Raw genomic sequence first — 17,249 nt, 5'->3', positions numbered from 1 at the left:
CTGCAGTCGGGTTGAGCTGGGGGTTAATATATTACTACATGCTCTGCCACAGTTTGCAATGCTATCAGCATCCTGAGGAGTGAGGGAAAATACATATTACAGTTGGAAATTCCCTCTGGTTTTCCCCAAACGGTAAGACTTGTAGAGTCTGCACCTCTTTGCTCCTCCTGCAGTCCTAGTCCTATAGAATGAATAACATTATAAGTGCTTTACCTTCTTCATCCAGTGGGTTGCGCTGTTGTGACAGTGATGTAAACCCTTGGCTTTATTAGCTGCCTCCAGAGGCCGTACATATAAATATTTCTATTTATATAGTGGTAATTAACGCGCACTTAACACGCTTCTGGGCTTAGAGTCTTGTAATTATAACCAGCAGAGCGTAAATGTCTCAGTGATTTACTAGAACCTCTAGAGCACAAGCTCAGTACAATCTTCATTCATTCTGTAGCTGTAGATTTCTAGCCTTTGGTAATTAAAGGGACACAGGAAGTTTAATGCTGCAGCAAATGGCAAAATATTAAATATTTTATGTTATTCAACAATATTCCCAAACAAGATGTGAAGCGTAACAATGTTTTGAATATCAGGTTTTTCTCCAACCTGGTTTAGTGGAGTTCTATACTTTTACAGTTGTTTTTTGTTAAAATGTCACCGCGATACTATTCAGCTGTGGTACAAGTGATATGAAGAGTATCACTGAAACCAAGTGCTGTTCCTAAAAGAACAGTTCACATCTTGCTTCTAGATACTATATGCTTCATGATCACCGCTAATGTTTCATATGTGAACAGAGCTTAAGGTACCCATTCAGAGCTATTCGGTCCATATAATATGTACTGCTTGAAGGATGTCCCCATAGGACAGTGATGGCGAACCTTTTAGCGCCCGAGTGCCCCAAACCACCCTTATTTATTGCAAGGTGCCAACCAAAAAATAAAGCAGTAACTTATTGCTCCCTGTTCTTCAACGACTTTCAATCATATTGGCCTACTGAGGACAGCAACACAGTAGAAATATGGAAAATTTGCATCATTTTAGCTTCTTTCCAGTGTCCCTCTGTACACAGAGAATCATGGGGCCAGCAGGGGGTCCTCCAAAGATAAAACGGTCCTGTCTATTCATTCTCCCTCTTCCTACATTCCCAAGTAGCGAAGTAAGTATCAAAATATGACTGAAAGCAGCATCTTTTAAGTTGCTTGGAACTGCAGGAAGATTCTTTGAGTACTGCCTGGTGTGCTGGGGTAATGGCCTGAGTGCCCACAGAAAGGGCTCGGAGTGCCATAGGTTCGCCACCACTGCCATAGGAATACAGCTCTGTACCATAAATATGCATTCAGTACAGGGCTGTAGTCCAGACGAGAGGCAATGACTCCTATTTTCATATATGACTATGAGAACAGGAGTCCAGGACTTGGGTTGTTGTATATTCCAGAAACTCCACCAACCGTACTGTCCGTATAGACCGAATTAACCCTTTGTGAATGGACATGACAGACCCTCCAGATGGAGCACTTTTGCTGGATCTGTACATTTTGTTGCCGATGAATTTTATTTATTTGAACAATGTTGTGATGGTGGATTTCTGAACCTCCCTGAGGTAATGAGGAAAGTCCTTTTTATTTCTGTGAGAAACGGTTTCAGCAAATACAGTATTTAATGTTTTTTTCCTAAACTTGACATTCAAGAACAGAAAAATAACCAATTTTAATTTTCCGGTAAACTGCCTGGAATAAGGAGGTGGTCAGGACCGATAGGTTCTTCTACAATGTTATTTCTTTTTTATATATATAATTAAAGATCTAAAAGCTTTTCTTTTGTTTTTTCATTGTTTCTTACAGCGGGCCTAGGCCGGACAGGCACCCTGATCGCTTGTTATATCATGAAGCACTACAGATTCACACATGCAGAAGCAATAGCTTGGATTAGAATATGTCGGCCTGGTTCCATCATTGGACCCCAGCAGCACTTCTTAGAAGAGTAAATTGCCTGTCTTTACCATTACACTCTTCTGACTTAAGTATCTCATTTACTGGGCATTTTTAATTTTACAGAAGACCTGTCAACAGAATATCACCCCTCACACCAGTAATACCTGCTGGTAAAGGGTTTGAAGTCCCCCTATATCACCTAAAATTATCTGCCTCTGAGGCACTGTACCATAAAGGGGTTTTCCCATGAAGAAAAGTTAGGCCCTATCCATGGGATAGAGCCTAACTTGCTGATCCGTGCTGAGACCCCCGCATATCGCGAAAATAGGGGGTCCGTTGGATTAATGGAGCAGAATGGTCATGCGCGGCCGTCTGCTTTATTAATCAGACAGACCCCTCATTTTCGCGATCTGCGGGGGTCTCGGCACTGAGACCCCAACTGATCAGCAAGTTAGGCCCTATGCTGTGGATAGAGCCTTACTTTTCTTCAGGGGAAAACCCCTTTAATTACAAAGAGTCAGATTCTGAGTAGAATATAATGTTTCTCCAGGCTGCCAGTGAACTCCACCTCCTTCTTTTGGACAGCTCAGTGTCTCTTCACATCTTAGCATACAGGAAGTCTTCTACCTATCCACTTCCTGTCCTTACCAGAATGCTGTCCCTCTCACTGAATGGTGTATTTCGAATTGAGCACTATGTGGGAAACTTCTCAGCTGTGTGTGCAAATCTTCTAACCATTTCACACACCACAATGTGTGGCTACACCACAATGGGTGTAGCCAATCGGCAGTGGGTGGCGCCAAGAATTGATGGGCAGAGGCAACACTGAAAGAGACCCGAAAAAGTTTGGGGAACGTTTAAACTGGTGGGTGGAGGCAGATTTAAGCACAGTGTGGTGGTGGTGGTGGTGGTGGGGTTTGTCTGTTTCTGATGACAGGTTCCTTTTAAGCAACTGTACTCCAGTCTGCAGTCACCAGTGAGACAGGGAGACATATATCTGGTGTCACAGCTGATATCTCTAGACACAAAGCTGATCACACAAACATTATGGAACATTTAGTATGCCAGTTTTAGTCTAACGTAAGCTGCAGCAACAGGTGCCAAATTTGTTAATAAATTGAATGCTTGCCTGGCCTTCAGTGCAGAATAAACTCAAAATGACATAGAGAGCAGAATTTCCCTTTCTCTTTGTGATTTGTATGGAAGGCATCACTGTAGCCACTCTCAATCTGCTAGTGAAGGGAAAACTGAGAATAAGAGCTACTCTGCAGAGGGTACAATATAAGCCATATGATGCCCAGGAATAGTGGTATTTCCCATTCATACTGTTATATGCATACATTTCCCTCTGATTACCGGTAGTTTCATTATTCATTCCTGCATTTCCTTACAGTCACTAAACACATTGTATAAAAAATCTTTACATGAATAAGCTCTTGATGCCTTGTCTCTAGGAAGCAGGCCTGGCTCTGGCTACAGGGTGATCTCCACCGGAGTAAACAGAAACAAATCCAACTAGAAGATGGGACTGTGAACCGGCTCTTATCTGAATTTGAGGACTTGTCTGTGAGCAGCCGGCTCAGTCGCCATCACAGTATCGATAGATCCGGGGAGGTAAGTGTGTTCCCAGGACAATGAATAAGTAATAACACATTAATAAGTGTTATAGACTTAGGATTTATTACTGAAGACAGCATGTTCAATGTGTTCAATTTGAACATATGTAAACCTTTATTCAGCACAGTGAGGTGCATTAAAATATTACCTTTGACTATGACGATAGATTTGAACAGGATCTGAGTAAAAAAGAAAGACATCAGTACAGACTGGAGCTAAATAGGACGTTTCTATCTTGCCCTAAGAGCTTTATTTACAGCCATGCTGTTTGTTGCATTCCTATTATATCTGTTATAATCCTGCTGATGCTTATACCTAGAAGAGATATTTTTTCTGTGTTGTCCAAGGAAGACATTATAGCAGTTAGTCTCCACCAAGGGTCGGCTACAGCCCTCCAGGAGCTCTGGGCCCCGGCACTTGCTTGGTTATGCCAAGTGCTGACTTCGTTCCTGTCTTAGTCCTAGATCATTATAGCTTTAGTTTGCTTGTCTGATGTGTGTACTTTCCACATGTACATTGATGTAAAATAAGATGTATGTCCCATGTAAGAGGGTTCTCAGGATCTATATAAACGTGTAAGTTGCTGCATGACTCAATTGTTTTAGTGTTCATGGCTACTAGGCGTCCATACACTTGTGTGAACATAGTGTGGGGGTAGAGTGCTCTATGTAAAAGCTCTACTTGTCTCATACTAATCACTCGTACTTTGTCCTGACAAGAAGCATTTTCCTTCAGAGGTAGATAATGGATCTATTATCCCTTTAATGGCAGAGACGTTCTCAGAGCTTCACTGACTGATCTTCTGACGTCCTTCCTGCACACATGCAGTTTTTCACTTTCCTTGTGATCTTTCCGTATCAGTTCAGCTCCTTTACACCTGTTTCTCATACTTCTTGTTACAGTAACCATAATATTTCTGTCTTTTTTACAATGTCAAAAGCGTATTTAGCTGTTTGCTTACTGTAGGAGATTATAGTGACTTTCATGTTTGCCATCTTGCTGAAGTTTCATAGAATACCCCTACACCCCATAGTATTCTATAACACTTATTTAATCACATACCTTTAGAATAGATCATCAATATCAGATGTTGAGGTTCTTACACAGGGAACTCCCCTGATGTTTTAAAGCAGTTGCTCCATGCAGAGGGTAGGGGAGCAGTGAGTCCCAGTAGCTAGCTTTCTACATACTATAAGGGAAAGCTGTTAGAAAATATATATATTGGCCTGATCATTAAAATAGACATTGTTCTTATCTGCAGATTGATTCTGAAGACGAATTGGAACAGAAGAGTGGACTGACACAGGGAGACAAATTACGTGCCTTAAAGAGCAGAAGACAACCCCGCTCTGCTACCACAGGAGCGCTACGGTAACTGTAACAGGCATCACACCCCAGTCTATTATTTGTAATGTTACATTCTTGCCTTTAGATACTGAGTATCAGGGCATTAAAGCACTGCCCCAGAAACGCCATAAATCCCAGGGGAACGCAACTTTTAGTAAAAATTAGCACGCTCTGCCCCTTTAATTGTGTGATGTGTGTAATTGCGATCTCAAATTTGACATTGTTGTCAGGTATAATGGTGTCTTTACACCTCCCTCCATAATTTTCCATTCTTTGATTGCGTACAGTTTTGTGGCGTACAAGGAAGAAAAAAAAATCACAAATGCTTGTGCATGGCTGGGAATTTTGGATCTTTTTTTTCCCTCCGCCAATCTAACGCGAAGTTGGTGTAGGCAAGACTTGGCATAGAATTAATACAGGAACATGGTCGTGCCCCAGATGTACTAAATGACCACAGCCTCCTTAGTATATACATGTTGTGCACTGGCAGGAGTGAAATATCCAGACTGTTGCACAACGGGGAGATTTATAAAAGTGTTGATGAATAGATAAGTGCATAGGGGCGAGTATAGGCCTAGGGGGGAAATGCATTGGTCACAGCCTCCAGCCAGTATAAAGCTAACCAGCCCATATCCCCCAGTATATAGCCTGCCAGCCCCTTCCCCCAAGTATAAAGCCTGCCAAACCTTTAATTAAAAAAAATTAAAGCCCCAAAGGTCCTCTTCTTGCTTCGGATGCTCCGGTGCCTCTTTGGGTCCCCGCGGGGACCCAAAGAGTAGTCGAAGGAGACCCAAAGGACCCAAAGAGGCAATGAAGCATCTGAAGCAATAAGAGTGCCAGCGAGGGGCGTCGGAAAGGTGAGTTCAGTGTTAATTTTTTTAATAGACTCCAGTAAAAACAGAGTTAGGTTTATTCAGCACAATTGTGTGCTGACAAACTCCGCTTATACTCAAGTGTATACGTTAAATCATATTTAATGATAAATTTGGAGTAGTTTCAAGGACATCTACCAACAGGATCAAAAACACTTTCATGTTGGTCAGTACCCCCTCTGGCGTGATCTGCTCTATTTTTAGCTTCATGTATTTATGGGGAAAAGGCTTTAAAAAAATGCATAATTTTTAAAGCCTCTTCCCCATAAAAACATGAAATTAAAAATAGAGCAGATCACGCCAGAGGGGGTACTGACCAACATGAAAGTGTTTTTGATCCTGTTGGTAGGGCCTCAAAATCCATTAACATCTATGGAGCCTGGAGCCCCAGGATCATTAGCATAATTTGTAAAGCTTTATTTTTGTAAAACTAAGAACACAAGAAGCAAAAAGAAGAGTAGATCCTGATAGAGAGGGTACAGAGCAGCATGTAAGTGTTCTTGGCTTACAATCCTTTATCCTGATGTCCTTTATATTAGTTGATCTAGTCTACGACTAAATTTTCTGGTGCACTGACTCGACCACACCCCATTTCCTGGAGGCCACGACCAGGCAAATTGGAAAATCGTGTAAAAATCCATATGTCTTTAAAAAGCAAATTACCCCCAAATTCTGACACAGACAGATTGATAAATATGCCACAATGAGCCCAGTCATGATGAAATCACTCCAGTTTCTTTAGATCGTATTCATTCCCTCTAAAGTAAGATCTCCGGATTCACATGAAATGTGTCTTCTATTATAGGCTAGAGGAAATGAAACCACACACAAGATCTACATCTCAGCCTTTCAGGTACATTTATTGTTTTTTTTATTTGGTACATTACTTTTCCAACAAGATCTTTCATTTGACCATATGTTTGGCTAAAGAAGTTTGGATCCCAGCACCATATTAAAACGTTGAATCTTTATTCGGCCAGTCAGAAGACATTATGGTCTCAGTAAGGCTTAGTTTACACAGGGGTTGTAGGGTCGTATATCCGGCTGTAAATTTGTGGCTGGACATACGTCCTCATGGACGCCTATGGTGCCCGGCAGCGGTAAGGTGCACACACACGTACCTTGCAATGCAAGGGAAAAGATGGAGCATGCTCTCTTTCCCCTTGTTTACTTCCGCGCGCCGTCCTTTCACTGTGGAGAGAGGAGAGGTCCCTTTAGCACTGACCAACTTATATATAAACCAACCAGAATAATCCATAGGATGCATTAAAGGGGTTCTCAGGAGGTGGAAAAACATGGCTGCAGTCTTCCAAAAACAGCGCCACACCTGACCATGGTTACTTCCAGTACTGCAGCTCAGCTGTATAGAAATAAATGGAGCTTAGTTGCAATACCACACACTACCCATGGTCAGCTGAGGCGCTGTTTTTCGAAGACTGCAGCCATGTTTTTCCACCTCCGGAGAACCCCTTTAAGTATTTGAAAAAGTGGCCCACTGCAACGAACAACTCTTCCTGCATTCTGCAGTAAACGTTGAAATTGTTAACCTCATATTAATTTTACGTGATCTGAAACTATATATTATATTTTTTTAGAATAATTGCCTCAAACAGTGCACAGGGCTCTATGTCCCCCCTGAAGTCATCTAGAGTCTCTGCTTCCACCTCAGCAGTTGCAAGAAGAGTAGCACAGAGTTCAGGGACCTCAGCCAGCAAGGTTAAAAGGTGAGTTCCAAAATGTGTTAAATATGAATAATCTTACAAAATTAATTGTAATGTATAGCAGCACCTGATTCAGATGCTGATTTGATGTAAAGAATAGTGCTACCTCATTAGAAAGTGCTGTCTGGTTATGTAATGAACTCTGAAACGTATTGTGCAATCTACATTGTGCATGTGATGTATCATTCTGTATAGGTCCTTCAGTAGACAATCTTACTGTATGTGGAAAGAAAGACTTAATGGGGCACATGGGGGCATATTTACTTACCCGGTCCCTGCGCGATCCCCGATCTGGACTGTCCGACGAGGTTGAACTCTGCCGCGATTCACGTAGATCGCGCACTCGATATCCTGCATGTGCCGCTCCCCCAATCAGGACCGCTGGAGTTCACCTTTCCCGGTGCATGTAAGGGCTTGGCTTGCGACGCAAATTTGAATCTTAAATCCTGCGCTTAGTCTGAATCCGTCGGATCGTCCGATGATGACTGTACTCACCTTTCTGATACCCCCCCCAAAGGTCCTTTTCTTGCTTCGGATGCTCCGGTGCCTCTTCCGGTCCCCTTGCAGCCAGCCAGCCCTTCCATGCCCCTCAGTATATAGCCAGTCCCCTGTCCCCATGTATATAGTCTTCCAGCCCATATCCCCCCGTATATAGCCAGCCAGCCCCTGACACCTGGTATACAGCCAGCCACTGCCCCAGTATAAAGCCTGCCAGCACCTGCCCCCCCAGTATATAGCCAACCAGCCACTGTCCCCCAGTATATATCCTGCCAGCCCCTGCCCCCCCAGTATATATCCTGCCCATCCCCCAAGTATATAGCCGGCGAGCCCCTGCCCGAGTATGCCAAGTTTATATGAAAATAACTAACACTGTACTCACCTTTCCAAAACCCCTACAGGTTCTCTTCTTGCTCCGGGTCCTCTTCGGGTTCCACCGGGTCCTCTTCAGGTCCCCACACATGCCGGAACACACAATGACGTCAGCCACTGGCATCGCGAGGGGACCCGAAGAGGAGCCAGAGAAATCTGATGAGGACCCGAAGAAGGAGCACCCGGAGCAAGAAGCGGACCGTCGGAAAGGTGAGTACAGTGTTACATTTTTTATAGACTCCAGTATAAGCCGAGTCAGGGCTTTTTAGCACAATTTTTGTGATGAAAAACTCGGCTTATACCCGAGTATTTGCAGTTTATATTTTTTTAAGGTGCGCCTCATTCAGAAGTCTGCTATGGAGCCCTGCCTCTCCTAGTTACGACCCTGAACATAATTACAGGACATTGTGATACAGCACAATACAGGGTAACATGACCACATTACATAAGGCAAACTACATAATACATTAGTAATAACAAATAGACACAGGCTAGACAGACATGCATATAGGGGTTACATAAGGGAAACTGTGGTGTGCTACTGGTGGTTTGACAGAGGAGACACTGTGGGTAGCTCCAGTTGTGATCACGTTATATTTCAGGTCTTCCGATAAAGCCATAATAATATAATAGATTATAGTGTACCATTTGGTTCTTGTTGGCCCTATTTACATTGAACAATCTTTGAAGCATGGTAATATCATACATCTTTACCCAGCCCTATGATGAGAAGAAAGACCCACTAAAAATATTCACTATAACCAAAATTCGAACATAATAATAAAATTGTTACACTATAAGTCAATGTCTGACACATTGAAGCACTTAAACACCTGAGCCAAGACATTTTTCTGTTTGGGGGCTATTGTTGGCACACAGCGGGTTACTAGTTGATATTGTGCAGGAGGCCTCAATCTGAGGAATAAATAATACAAGCCAATGTTAGAGCTAAAGGCTGGCATTGAAGAAGTTAACACCTTTTGTCGCTCTCCTGGATTCTGCCTTTGGAATTTCTGCGTGGGATAATGTAACATCATTGCATGTGATAATACCATTATGTCATTGTAATAATGACTCGCAGCAGTATCACTTGTCATATAACTACGCAGAATATATATATATATGTGCATACAGGCAATCCCCGGGTTACATACAAGATAGGGTCTGTAGGTTTGTTCTTAAGTTGAATTTGTATGTAAGTCTGTATATTTTATAAGTGTAGTCCCAGACAGAATTTTTTTGGTTTCTGTGACAATTGGATTTTAAAAATGTTGGGTTGTCATAAGAACCAGGATTAACAATAAAGCTTCATTACAGACACCTGTGATAACTGTTATAGCTGATTATTGTGTGTTGTGTGGTGTGTCCTTAAGTAGGGGACCGCCTGTATATATATTAGTACAATGCAGAAAATGATTACAAAACCTACATAATCTAGTATATAACTGATACTGTACATTTATACGTGTAATGTGTGGAAGGAGTCGGCAGTGACTAGAGATATGGGCTCTGTGGATGACAAAATTTTGGCTTGTGCCATTCCCAGAGAAGAAATGCTTCCTGCATCCCCAGCTTCACTCCAGCTCCCTGCTTCCTCTTTCTGGAAATTCCCATTATACTGTAGAATGTGAACAGATTATCAAGAGGGAAATTTTGCAACAAAATCTGATCATCTGGTTTATAGAAAATGTCATTTCATTAGGAATCAACATGTAAAAAATAAAGCTGTAAATACTTGTACATTTTTACTCTCCCGTATATTGTTCTGTTGTATACACAAGGTTTCCTGTGATTTGACATGGAATGATCTATTAAACAGCCTCAGAGTAGGTTTTGTGGGATCTAGCAGTACTGTGAGAAATCAGGTTAGTTTGGCTACGAGCCTCTGCAGGGTTTCCAGAACTGTCATGATAAATCTGTATTTTTTAATGAACTGTATGATTATATGTATACACAGTGGGATTGTAACACTCGTGGGATACTTCTACTCTGTTTTATACTCTATTTGCTTTATTAACTGCTTGTATACAGCATGAGAGCATGTCATCAGTTCATGTCATTGTCCTGCATGTTCATCATCTCTGTGCACCAGGGTCTGTGATATCCCCTCATGTTTTCTCCTCTCAGTTATTCTGTTAATTCACGGTTTGCTGGCTCGCTTGGGAACCTGAACTCTGCCCTGGAAGAGATAGAAAGCTCCCGCAGTTCCTCTCCCTCCCGCCCCAGCTACTCCCTGGCTCACCCTTCCAGCTTGTACCCCTCCAGCCCTCACGGCCGAAGCCAAGGCGAGCTCAACAACAACCGTAACTGGAATGTTTCTCCTGCTGGCAATGATTCATACGGATCCTACCGACCCTCATATACAGGCCTCACTTCCACTGCACGTTACCTGAGCCGCTCTATTCCTGTAAGTGTCCTCATGTTGTTCCCTAACTACCATTAGGCAATCAGCTTGATGGTACACGTTCCTGCCTATGCTTAATGCTTTCCCTGCCTTGGGTATGTTCTTAGCTAACATAGCCATGATGCCTTACCTAACAAGTTTTATATGTATATGTTTATAACAATATAAAAATATAGTGACCGGTCACTGCATGAATGGGACTTTATGGTTATTTGCATATATACATTAGCAGAAAAAAATGTTCCTGAGATGCACAACAGTCATCAGCATAGAATATTATATACATCAAAACTAATATCTGGAGTCAAAGTGGTTTATGGGAAAGAGTATTAAATGGATAAAATCTCAGTTCCCTGGGACCCCATGACTAGGAAGTGTCTCTTCTTAATGATGACAACCAAGAATCCTTCATGGTAATAATGGATTTCCATTTCATGGGAGCTCAAGGAAGTAAGCTTTTGTCGAATAGAAAATACCCGATGGCAGATCGTCTACTAAGCCTGTTTCATACACAGCGTGATCAGCCCCTAAGTCATGTGTCACAGGCTGATCACACTGCTGGGACGGGATATCAATCTATGATGGAAGGAATCCCTGCTTCCCCCTCTAAACAGAAGCACAGACACTGTAATCAATTAGTGTCGGTACTGTAATTGATAGATGTTTTTTCACACCAACTTTTAGGAATTTTTATATTGAGTGTATTTCAGGATTTAAACAAACATATAGGTCAGCAGGTTATGTATATTGTGAGGAACCCCCCTTTAAAAATAATCTGTATAAAATATGGCCAAATAAAATATGGCAGTCTGGCCTGGTTGAACACACTTTGAATAAGAGGGAAACTTGTCTACACTCCATGGCCAGTTTTTGTACTGGAAGTAAAATGTTTAATTAGTTTGTCATTGTTACCTCCGCTTCTCTCCACCCCTCCCTCAGCACCCCCCATTTCTGTATTGATTGTGGTTCTGCTAGATAATTGACTATGCATCTCTTCTCTTCCAGTCCCTTCAGTCTGAATCTGTTCAGTTCTAAAGGTGCCCACGCAGCTGTTAACCCTTCCCCGGTAATGAATCCTTTGCCGTGGAGAAATGGAAGCGAGACAAAAAAAAGGAACCCATTGTCCAGATAGCGTTTGAAGTTTAATGAAAGCATGATATGTACCCACTACTGACGTATGGTGCTCTGCTACTGACTGTTGTTTTTATCATGTCTAATTCATTTTTATTTTATGAACTGAATTTTTTAAAATTGAATTATTTTTTTTGTACATAATTGGTTTGAAAAGAATGTTTAAGGGTATTGTGATGTATGTACATATAGGGTCAATTCTGATAGTCTGGCATGTTTAGGACTACATAGACTGCTGGAGTAACAAAATGCCAGTCTATTGGAATCTAAAAGATGGAGTTGATGAATGATGTGAAGAAAGATTCCGGGAAATGCTTATCTAGGTTCCTTCTTCTCAGCCTTGAGGACCCTATGCTTAGAGTCTATGTATCCACACTGTTATATTGCCCAAATACTGACTGCAAAGCCTTGGGAGTGGTTGGAAGTAAGGCCTAATTAGTTATAGGAAAAAGCTCATTTTTCCCTTGTTGGGTACAGGCTGGGAAATCTTGGGGCTAAGGCTTCCAGCACACAAGCGTTTGCTGCTCCCTGAATCTAAACAATAGATCAGTGGTCCATATATCATCAGTACCTAACCGCTTGCCTAGCCTATGTCCACACAAAACAGGCAGGAATAGGACCTGCTCTCCTCCTGGATCTGTGAAAAACACATTCAAGTAAATGGACCCATTGAAATGAATGTGTCTTTGTGAAATCGATAAAAAACGTTTGTGTCCATGTGACCTGAGTTTCAAGCAGTCAGGGTGGCTGGGTGAAACACTCTCCTAAGGACTTTTCAGTTTGACCATTTTCACACAACCATAACACAGGAACATCTTTGTGTCCATATTATGGCCGTAATATCGGGATTAACTGCAGCTAAGCAAAACTGACTTTAGATCACCATAGTTTATATATGCAGTTAGGCTAAACTAAGGAAGAACTGGTCGTTTTGGCACTAAAATGCTCCTATATGGCTGTACATGTGTACAGCACCCACTACTGAAACACTAGACCATGAGACTCTAGCGTTGGACTCATTTCCCCCTGTGTGTGTATATTTATATATCTGTATGTATTGTACTGTTATATATATATTGAATGTTTATCTAGTATATGCCTATATTCACACACATGTATATATACATACAATGGAAAGATAGGGGTTATATATTGACATATCTTATGAAATATTTTCAAGGTTAGGAATTCTTTGTAACCAAAAAAAAATCTGAAGATATATTTTTCTGTGTAGAATCCTATTTTTTATACGGTTTGCTGTGGATTATTCTTTACCTGCATTGTTGTGCAGGTGGTTTTTATATAAATGCAATATTAGGATAACCTGACGATTGTGCAGGGCTTGTAAGATTCTGGAAATAAATGGTTTCAAGGAAGGTTTATTTTGTAGTAGATTTTTTTTTAATATTCAATTAAGGAATAAGGATATTAATGCTATTGCCTGATGAGTGTCCTGGGACATATAGCTAGGTTGTAGTGTAGTCTAGTTTTTTATCCAGGCAGCTATATTTCTTTTATAAGGTTATTTCTTACAAAGGCAGATCTGTATTAATAACCGGGTTTGTGGGCCGAGGGAAAAATGTCCTGGGGCTGTGTGGGTTTAGGGTCACATCTGTCTCCACATTTATAACTATGAATTTTAGGACATATCCCCAGTGGAGTTATTAATGTTGTTATTGAAAGGACGAATTGGGTTGGGATTATGAAATTTAGGGCCTTAAACCTTAACGGCATATGGACAGGATGGAGACAGATTACCTTTTAGCCATAGGAGCAATTTACTTTTTAAAAAGTATTCCTGTATTAGGCATTTATGATGTATCCACAATATATGTCTTACATACGCTGAAATCAACCTGAATGCTGCTCCACTTTTGCTTTGTTGTAAAGGAATTACACAATCTCTACCTTAACATTACCAACTATGTCCAGTTGTCCTAAAAATGTCTCATTGTATTACTGAATCAGTTGTATTTTAGTTTTTTATGCTGTTTTTATTCAGATTGTTATGATGTTTATAAATCCATTCCTTTTACCTGACATCTTGATTACCGATAATTTCATATCTATTACTTAGATGTTCTCACCATTACATGAGTTCTCATCCTTTTATTATAGAAATCTTACTTTTAACTTACCCACTTTCTAAATGATTGCTCCCTACATACACACTATGGGGGTTATTTATCATTGGGCAGGCTCCTTGGTTCAGTTCTATGTCTATTTTTGGTTCTCTGATGCCCATCAGATTCATTAATGTTCTTATGGTCTATTTTCTGTGTGGGATTTTATTTTGATAAAGTCTCAAAGTCTGAAAATGCATAAATAGTCCCAGCACATAGACCAGCGGGGGACTGGAGTAACTATGTGACTTTTTGCAGAAGTCTCAAGTAATGAATCTGGCTTTGCACAGTGTTGCACTAGCAGTAGTTCTAGGTTTAGGTCACTTTTTAGCAGTGAAAAGCCTCAAAAACCCTCAATGTGACTACTTTGAGACTTTTTTACGCCAAAAAAGCCCAGGAAAACCAATGGTAAATAACCCCCTTTGTCTACACTGATTCCTGAAGCTATCTGACTTTATTATCTGATCTACTGATACTTGGTACCCTGTTTTTTTTAAGCGCCTTATCAATATTTATTTTGTATATGTTATTCTAGAGCAATACAAATCATGCAATAAAATAGAGAACTAAGGAAATGAACCCTATGGGAAGGTTTGTAGAAGTGTCACATGTAGGCAGTATTCACATGAGATATATATATACATACTTTCCAGAGCCACAGTATTAAAAACCTCTAAGTTGATATTTGTCATGATCCACACATCAACTTAAAGTCAATGGGTGTGTAAAAACGCTTGTATCATTCTAGTGCAATCAGTTTTTTATGCATATATTAATAGGAGATGCTGAGAAAAAAAGAGGTAATAACTCAGAACAAAGGTAATAACTTATCAGATGTGAAACTCGTGTGACACTAGGGCTACAAAAAATCTGACTAATAATTTGCATCAAAATTGTTTTGATTACATAGTTTTTCCTGGATATCATAATTCTGTGTCAATTCCGTAAATGTACCTCAAAGCCTAACTCCACTCATAACCATTTCAGTTGAGACTAGAGGAGACGACAATCTCCTCCGTCATTCCATTTCTAAGCCCCCAGAGATTTCAAAACCAAATGTAAGCTGTTCTCACACTGGTATACAGCACATGAAAAAATTAACCCAACCAGAATATGATGGTGGGGGAGGAGCTGAGCTTTGTCATTTATAGGTTTCTAAGACTTTAAAGGGGTTCTCCATACAAGTTAGTCCCTATAACTTGCTAATCAGTGAGGGTCTCAGTGATGGGATCCCCATGGATCACCTGAATGGGGGTCAGTTGTACCCCAAGAAGAAGATATGCTAGTCAGCACCATAGAGAAGAATAGAGCATCCTGTGCACTATCGGCTGCACTCTTCGCTTTGGGGTACAACAGAGCCCAGGTTCTTGATCTACGGGGGTCTCGTCACTGAACAGCAAGTTGGCCTCTATCCACAGTGGCTGGAGAACCTCTTTAAGGAGGCACCTTCTGATAAAACTTTGAGAGTCTTGACGACCTCACCTGCAAACAGACAGCTGATTTGGTCTCTTGACCAGGTCCTACCCCGCCGAGGTCCGCCGGAGTTCACCTTCTTCTTCCCGGTGCTTGTAAGTGCGTGTCTTGCGATACTACTCGAAATGTTAAAACAAGCGCATAGTCCGAATCAGTCGGGTTGTCTGGCAGCCACCAGGATCAATGATTATAAATTAATTACAATTACATGCTGTTTGTGCCCCCTCTGGCAGGATCTGCTCTAAAAATATTTTAGATTTTTATACTCTTTTAAATGGAGACTCATTTTAATTTTTAAAGCCCTTTTTCCATAAAAAAGAGCATTAGAAGCTGAAAGAAGAGCAGATTTTGTCAGAAGGGGCACACCCTGCATGTAAGTGTACTTGGTATATAATCCTTGATCCAGGTGGTAGATGAGCAAAGCACATTTTGTTAACCTTCCATGATATTGGATTTTATGTTTTTGTTGTAATCCTATTGATTATTCAATTGTCAGATTAGAGCTAATGGTTTTGTACCATTGGTTGTTTCCAGGCCAACATTTCAGAAATCCCTTTAGTACCGGTGAATAGGAAGCATTTTATATTCTTCAAAATGTTAATACATGCCAAAAGCAGCTATGTAACATATTGCTACTCTAACAACAAAAGCAGCCATTATGTGGATTAGCTCCTAGTCTAAGGATCTGGTACATTGGTGAAATGTGAATATGGCAATCACAGTCACAATCATCTTGTTGCCCTGGGAGACTATGAAGTGCTTGGACTCAAAATGTGATCAGACGAAGAAACTGGAATGTTCTATGTAGTTAAAAGTAATAGATGGCTTTTTAATAAGTGTACAGCAATGGAAATTATTTCTACCTCCCTTTTCACATGATAAAATGAAGCTGTTTTTATTGATTTTACTATTTTATTTAATAAAGAGAAACTGTATAATAAAAATGTGTCATGTGTCCTTAAGAAGTGGCTTATGGAGTCCATTTTCTAGGGGTTTGTCTCTGTGTGCAGTGTAAAAGGTAACCTCACAAGGTTCATCACACATCAATCGGAGTTTTACCATAAGCCATATAATTTTTGTCAGAAGTATAGTGCTGAAACACAGCAGGGATGTAGTTGTTTAATTATGTAGAAAGACGAAGACTAAAAGCAGATTCAGACTACCATGAAGGGTTTGCAGTGTCCTGAACGACCACAGTGCTGAGGTTGGGGCTCCGAAAATTGCCTAGAAATAGCTTAGACTTAGAGTTTGTTTGCGTAGATAACATTGCTATTTGTGATTAACTGTTTCCCAGCCCATCCCTTCTGAGTGACTGCTGTAAGTATCTATCCAAAATCCTGATATATCTCCTATTCTCAGAAGAGGGAAAGGGCTGAAGTACCTGCCCAGAGTTGCACAGCTGGTTTATAACGTCACTTCTCATTTCTGTAACTGCTAACATCATATGCATAGGTATGGTTACACAGATCTCCAGCTGTGCTGCCTAACACTGCCTTCATCCTTGTATGGTAAATATTGCTGAAAGATTCCTCAAAGAAATGAAATGTCCAACTGAGGAGTAGAAACTACAAAACATGAGTCAGTTCACTGGACCGGGCCCACTGTGAATAGCAACACTGTGGACCCAGACGAGTGAATGTCTCCTATGGACATTGCATTGTAGAGGTACAGGTTTTGCTACATATTACTGTTCCAAAATGCAAGAGCAGAGGCCACTATATTTTGTGTTAAGTCGATGACACAGCTTGAGATGCACAGAGAGG

At 40.9% G+C, this 17,249-nt stretch overlaps 1 protein-coding gene across 2 annotated transcripts in view; it reads left to right on the top strand.

Annotated features, from left to right (window-relative positions):
* The window catches only part of CDC14A (cell division cycle 14A), a 56,957-nt gene extending 40,541 nt beyond the window's left edge, over nt 1-16,416 (top strand). Inside the window, exons 10-16 of one of the 2 annotated variants that reach the window (XM_072128463.1) lie at nt 1,839-1,977; nt 3,383-3,542; nt 4,807-4,916; nt 6,570-6,617; nt 7,360-7,488; nt 10,483-10,762; nt 11,765-16,416. In XM_072128463.1, the coding sequence (XP_071984564.1) occupies nt 1,839-1,977; nt 3,383-3,542; nt 4,807-4,916; nt 6,570-6,617; nt 7,360-7,488; nt 10,483-10,762; nt 11,765-11,794 (896 nt within the window). In that variant the 3' untranslated portion in view covers nt 11,795-16,416. The remainder of the gene's footprint in view (nt 1-1,838; nt 1,978-3,382; nt 3,543-4,806; nt 4,917-6,569; nt 6,618-7,359; nt 7,489-10,482; nt 10,763-11,764) is intronic. The other variant, XM_072128464.1, reaches the window with a different exon arrangement.
* Nucleotides 16,417-17,249: the final 833 nt, after the last annotated feature.

This window comes from Engystomops pustulosus, chromosome 10 (assembly GCF_040894005.1).
Source record: "Engystomops pustulosus chromosome 10, aEngPut4.maternal, whole genome shotgun sequence".
Lineage (NCBI taxonomy): Eukaryota > Metazoa > Chordata > Amphibia > Anura > Leptodactylidae > Engystomops > Engystomops pustulosus.
This window is presented reverse-complemented; position numbering and strand designations above follow the sequence as displayed.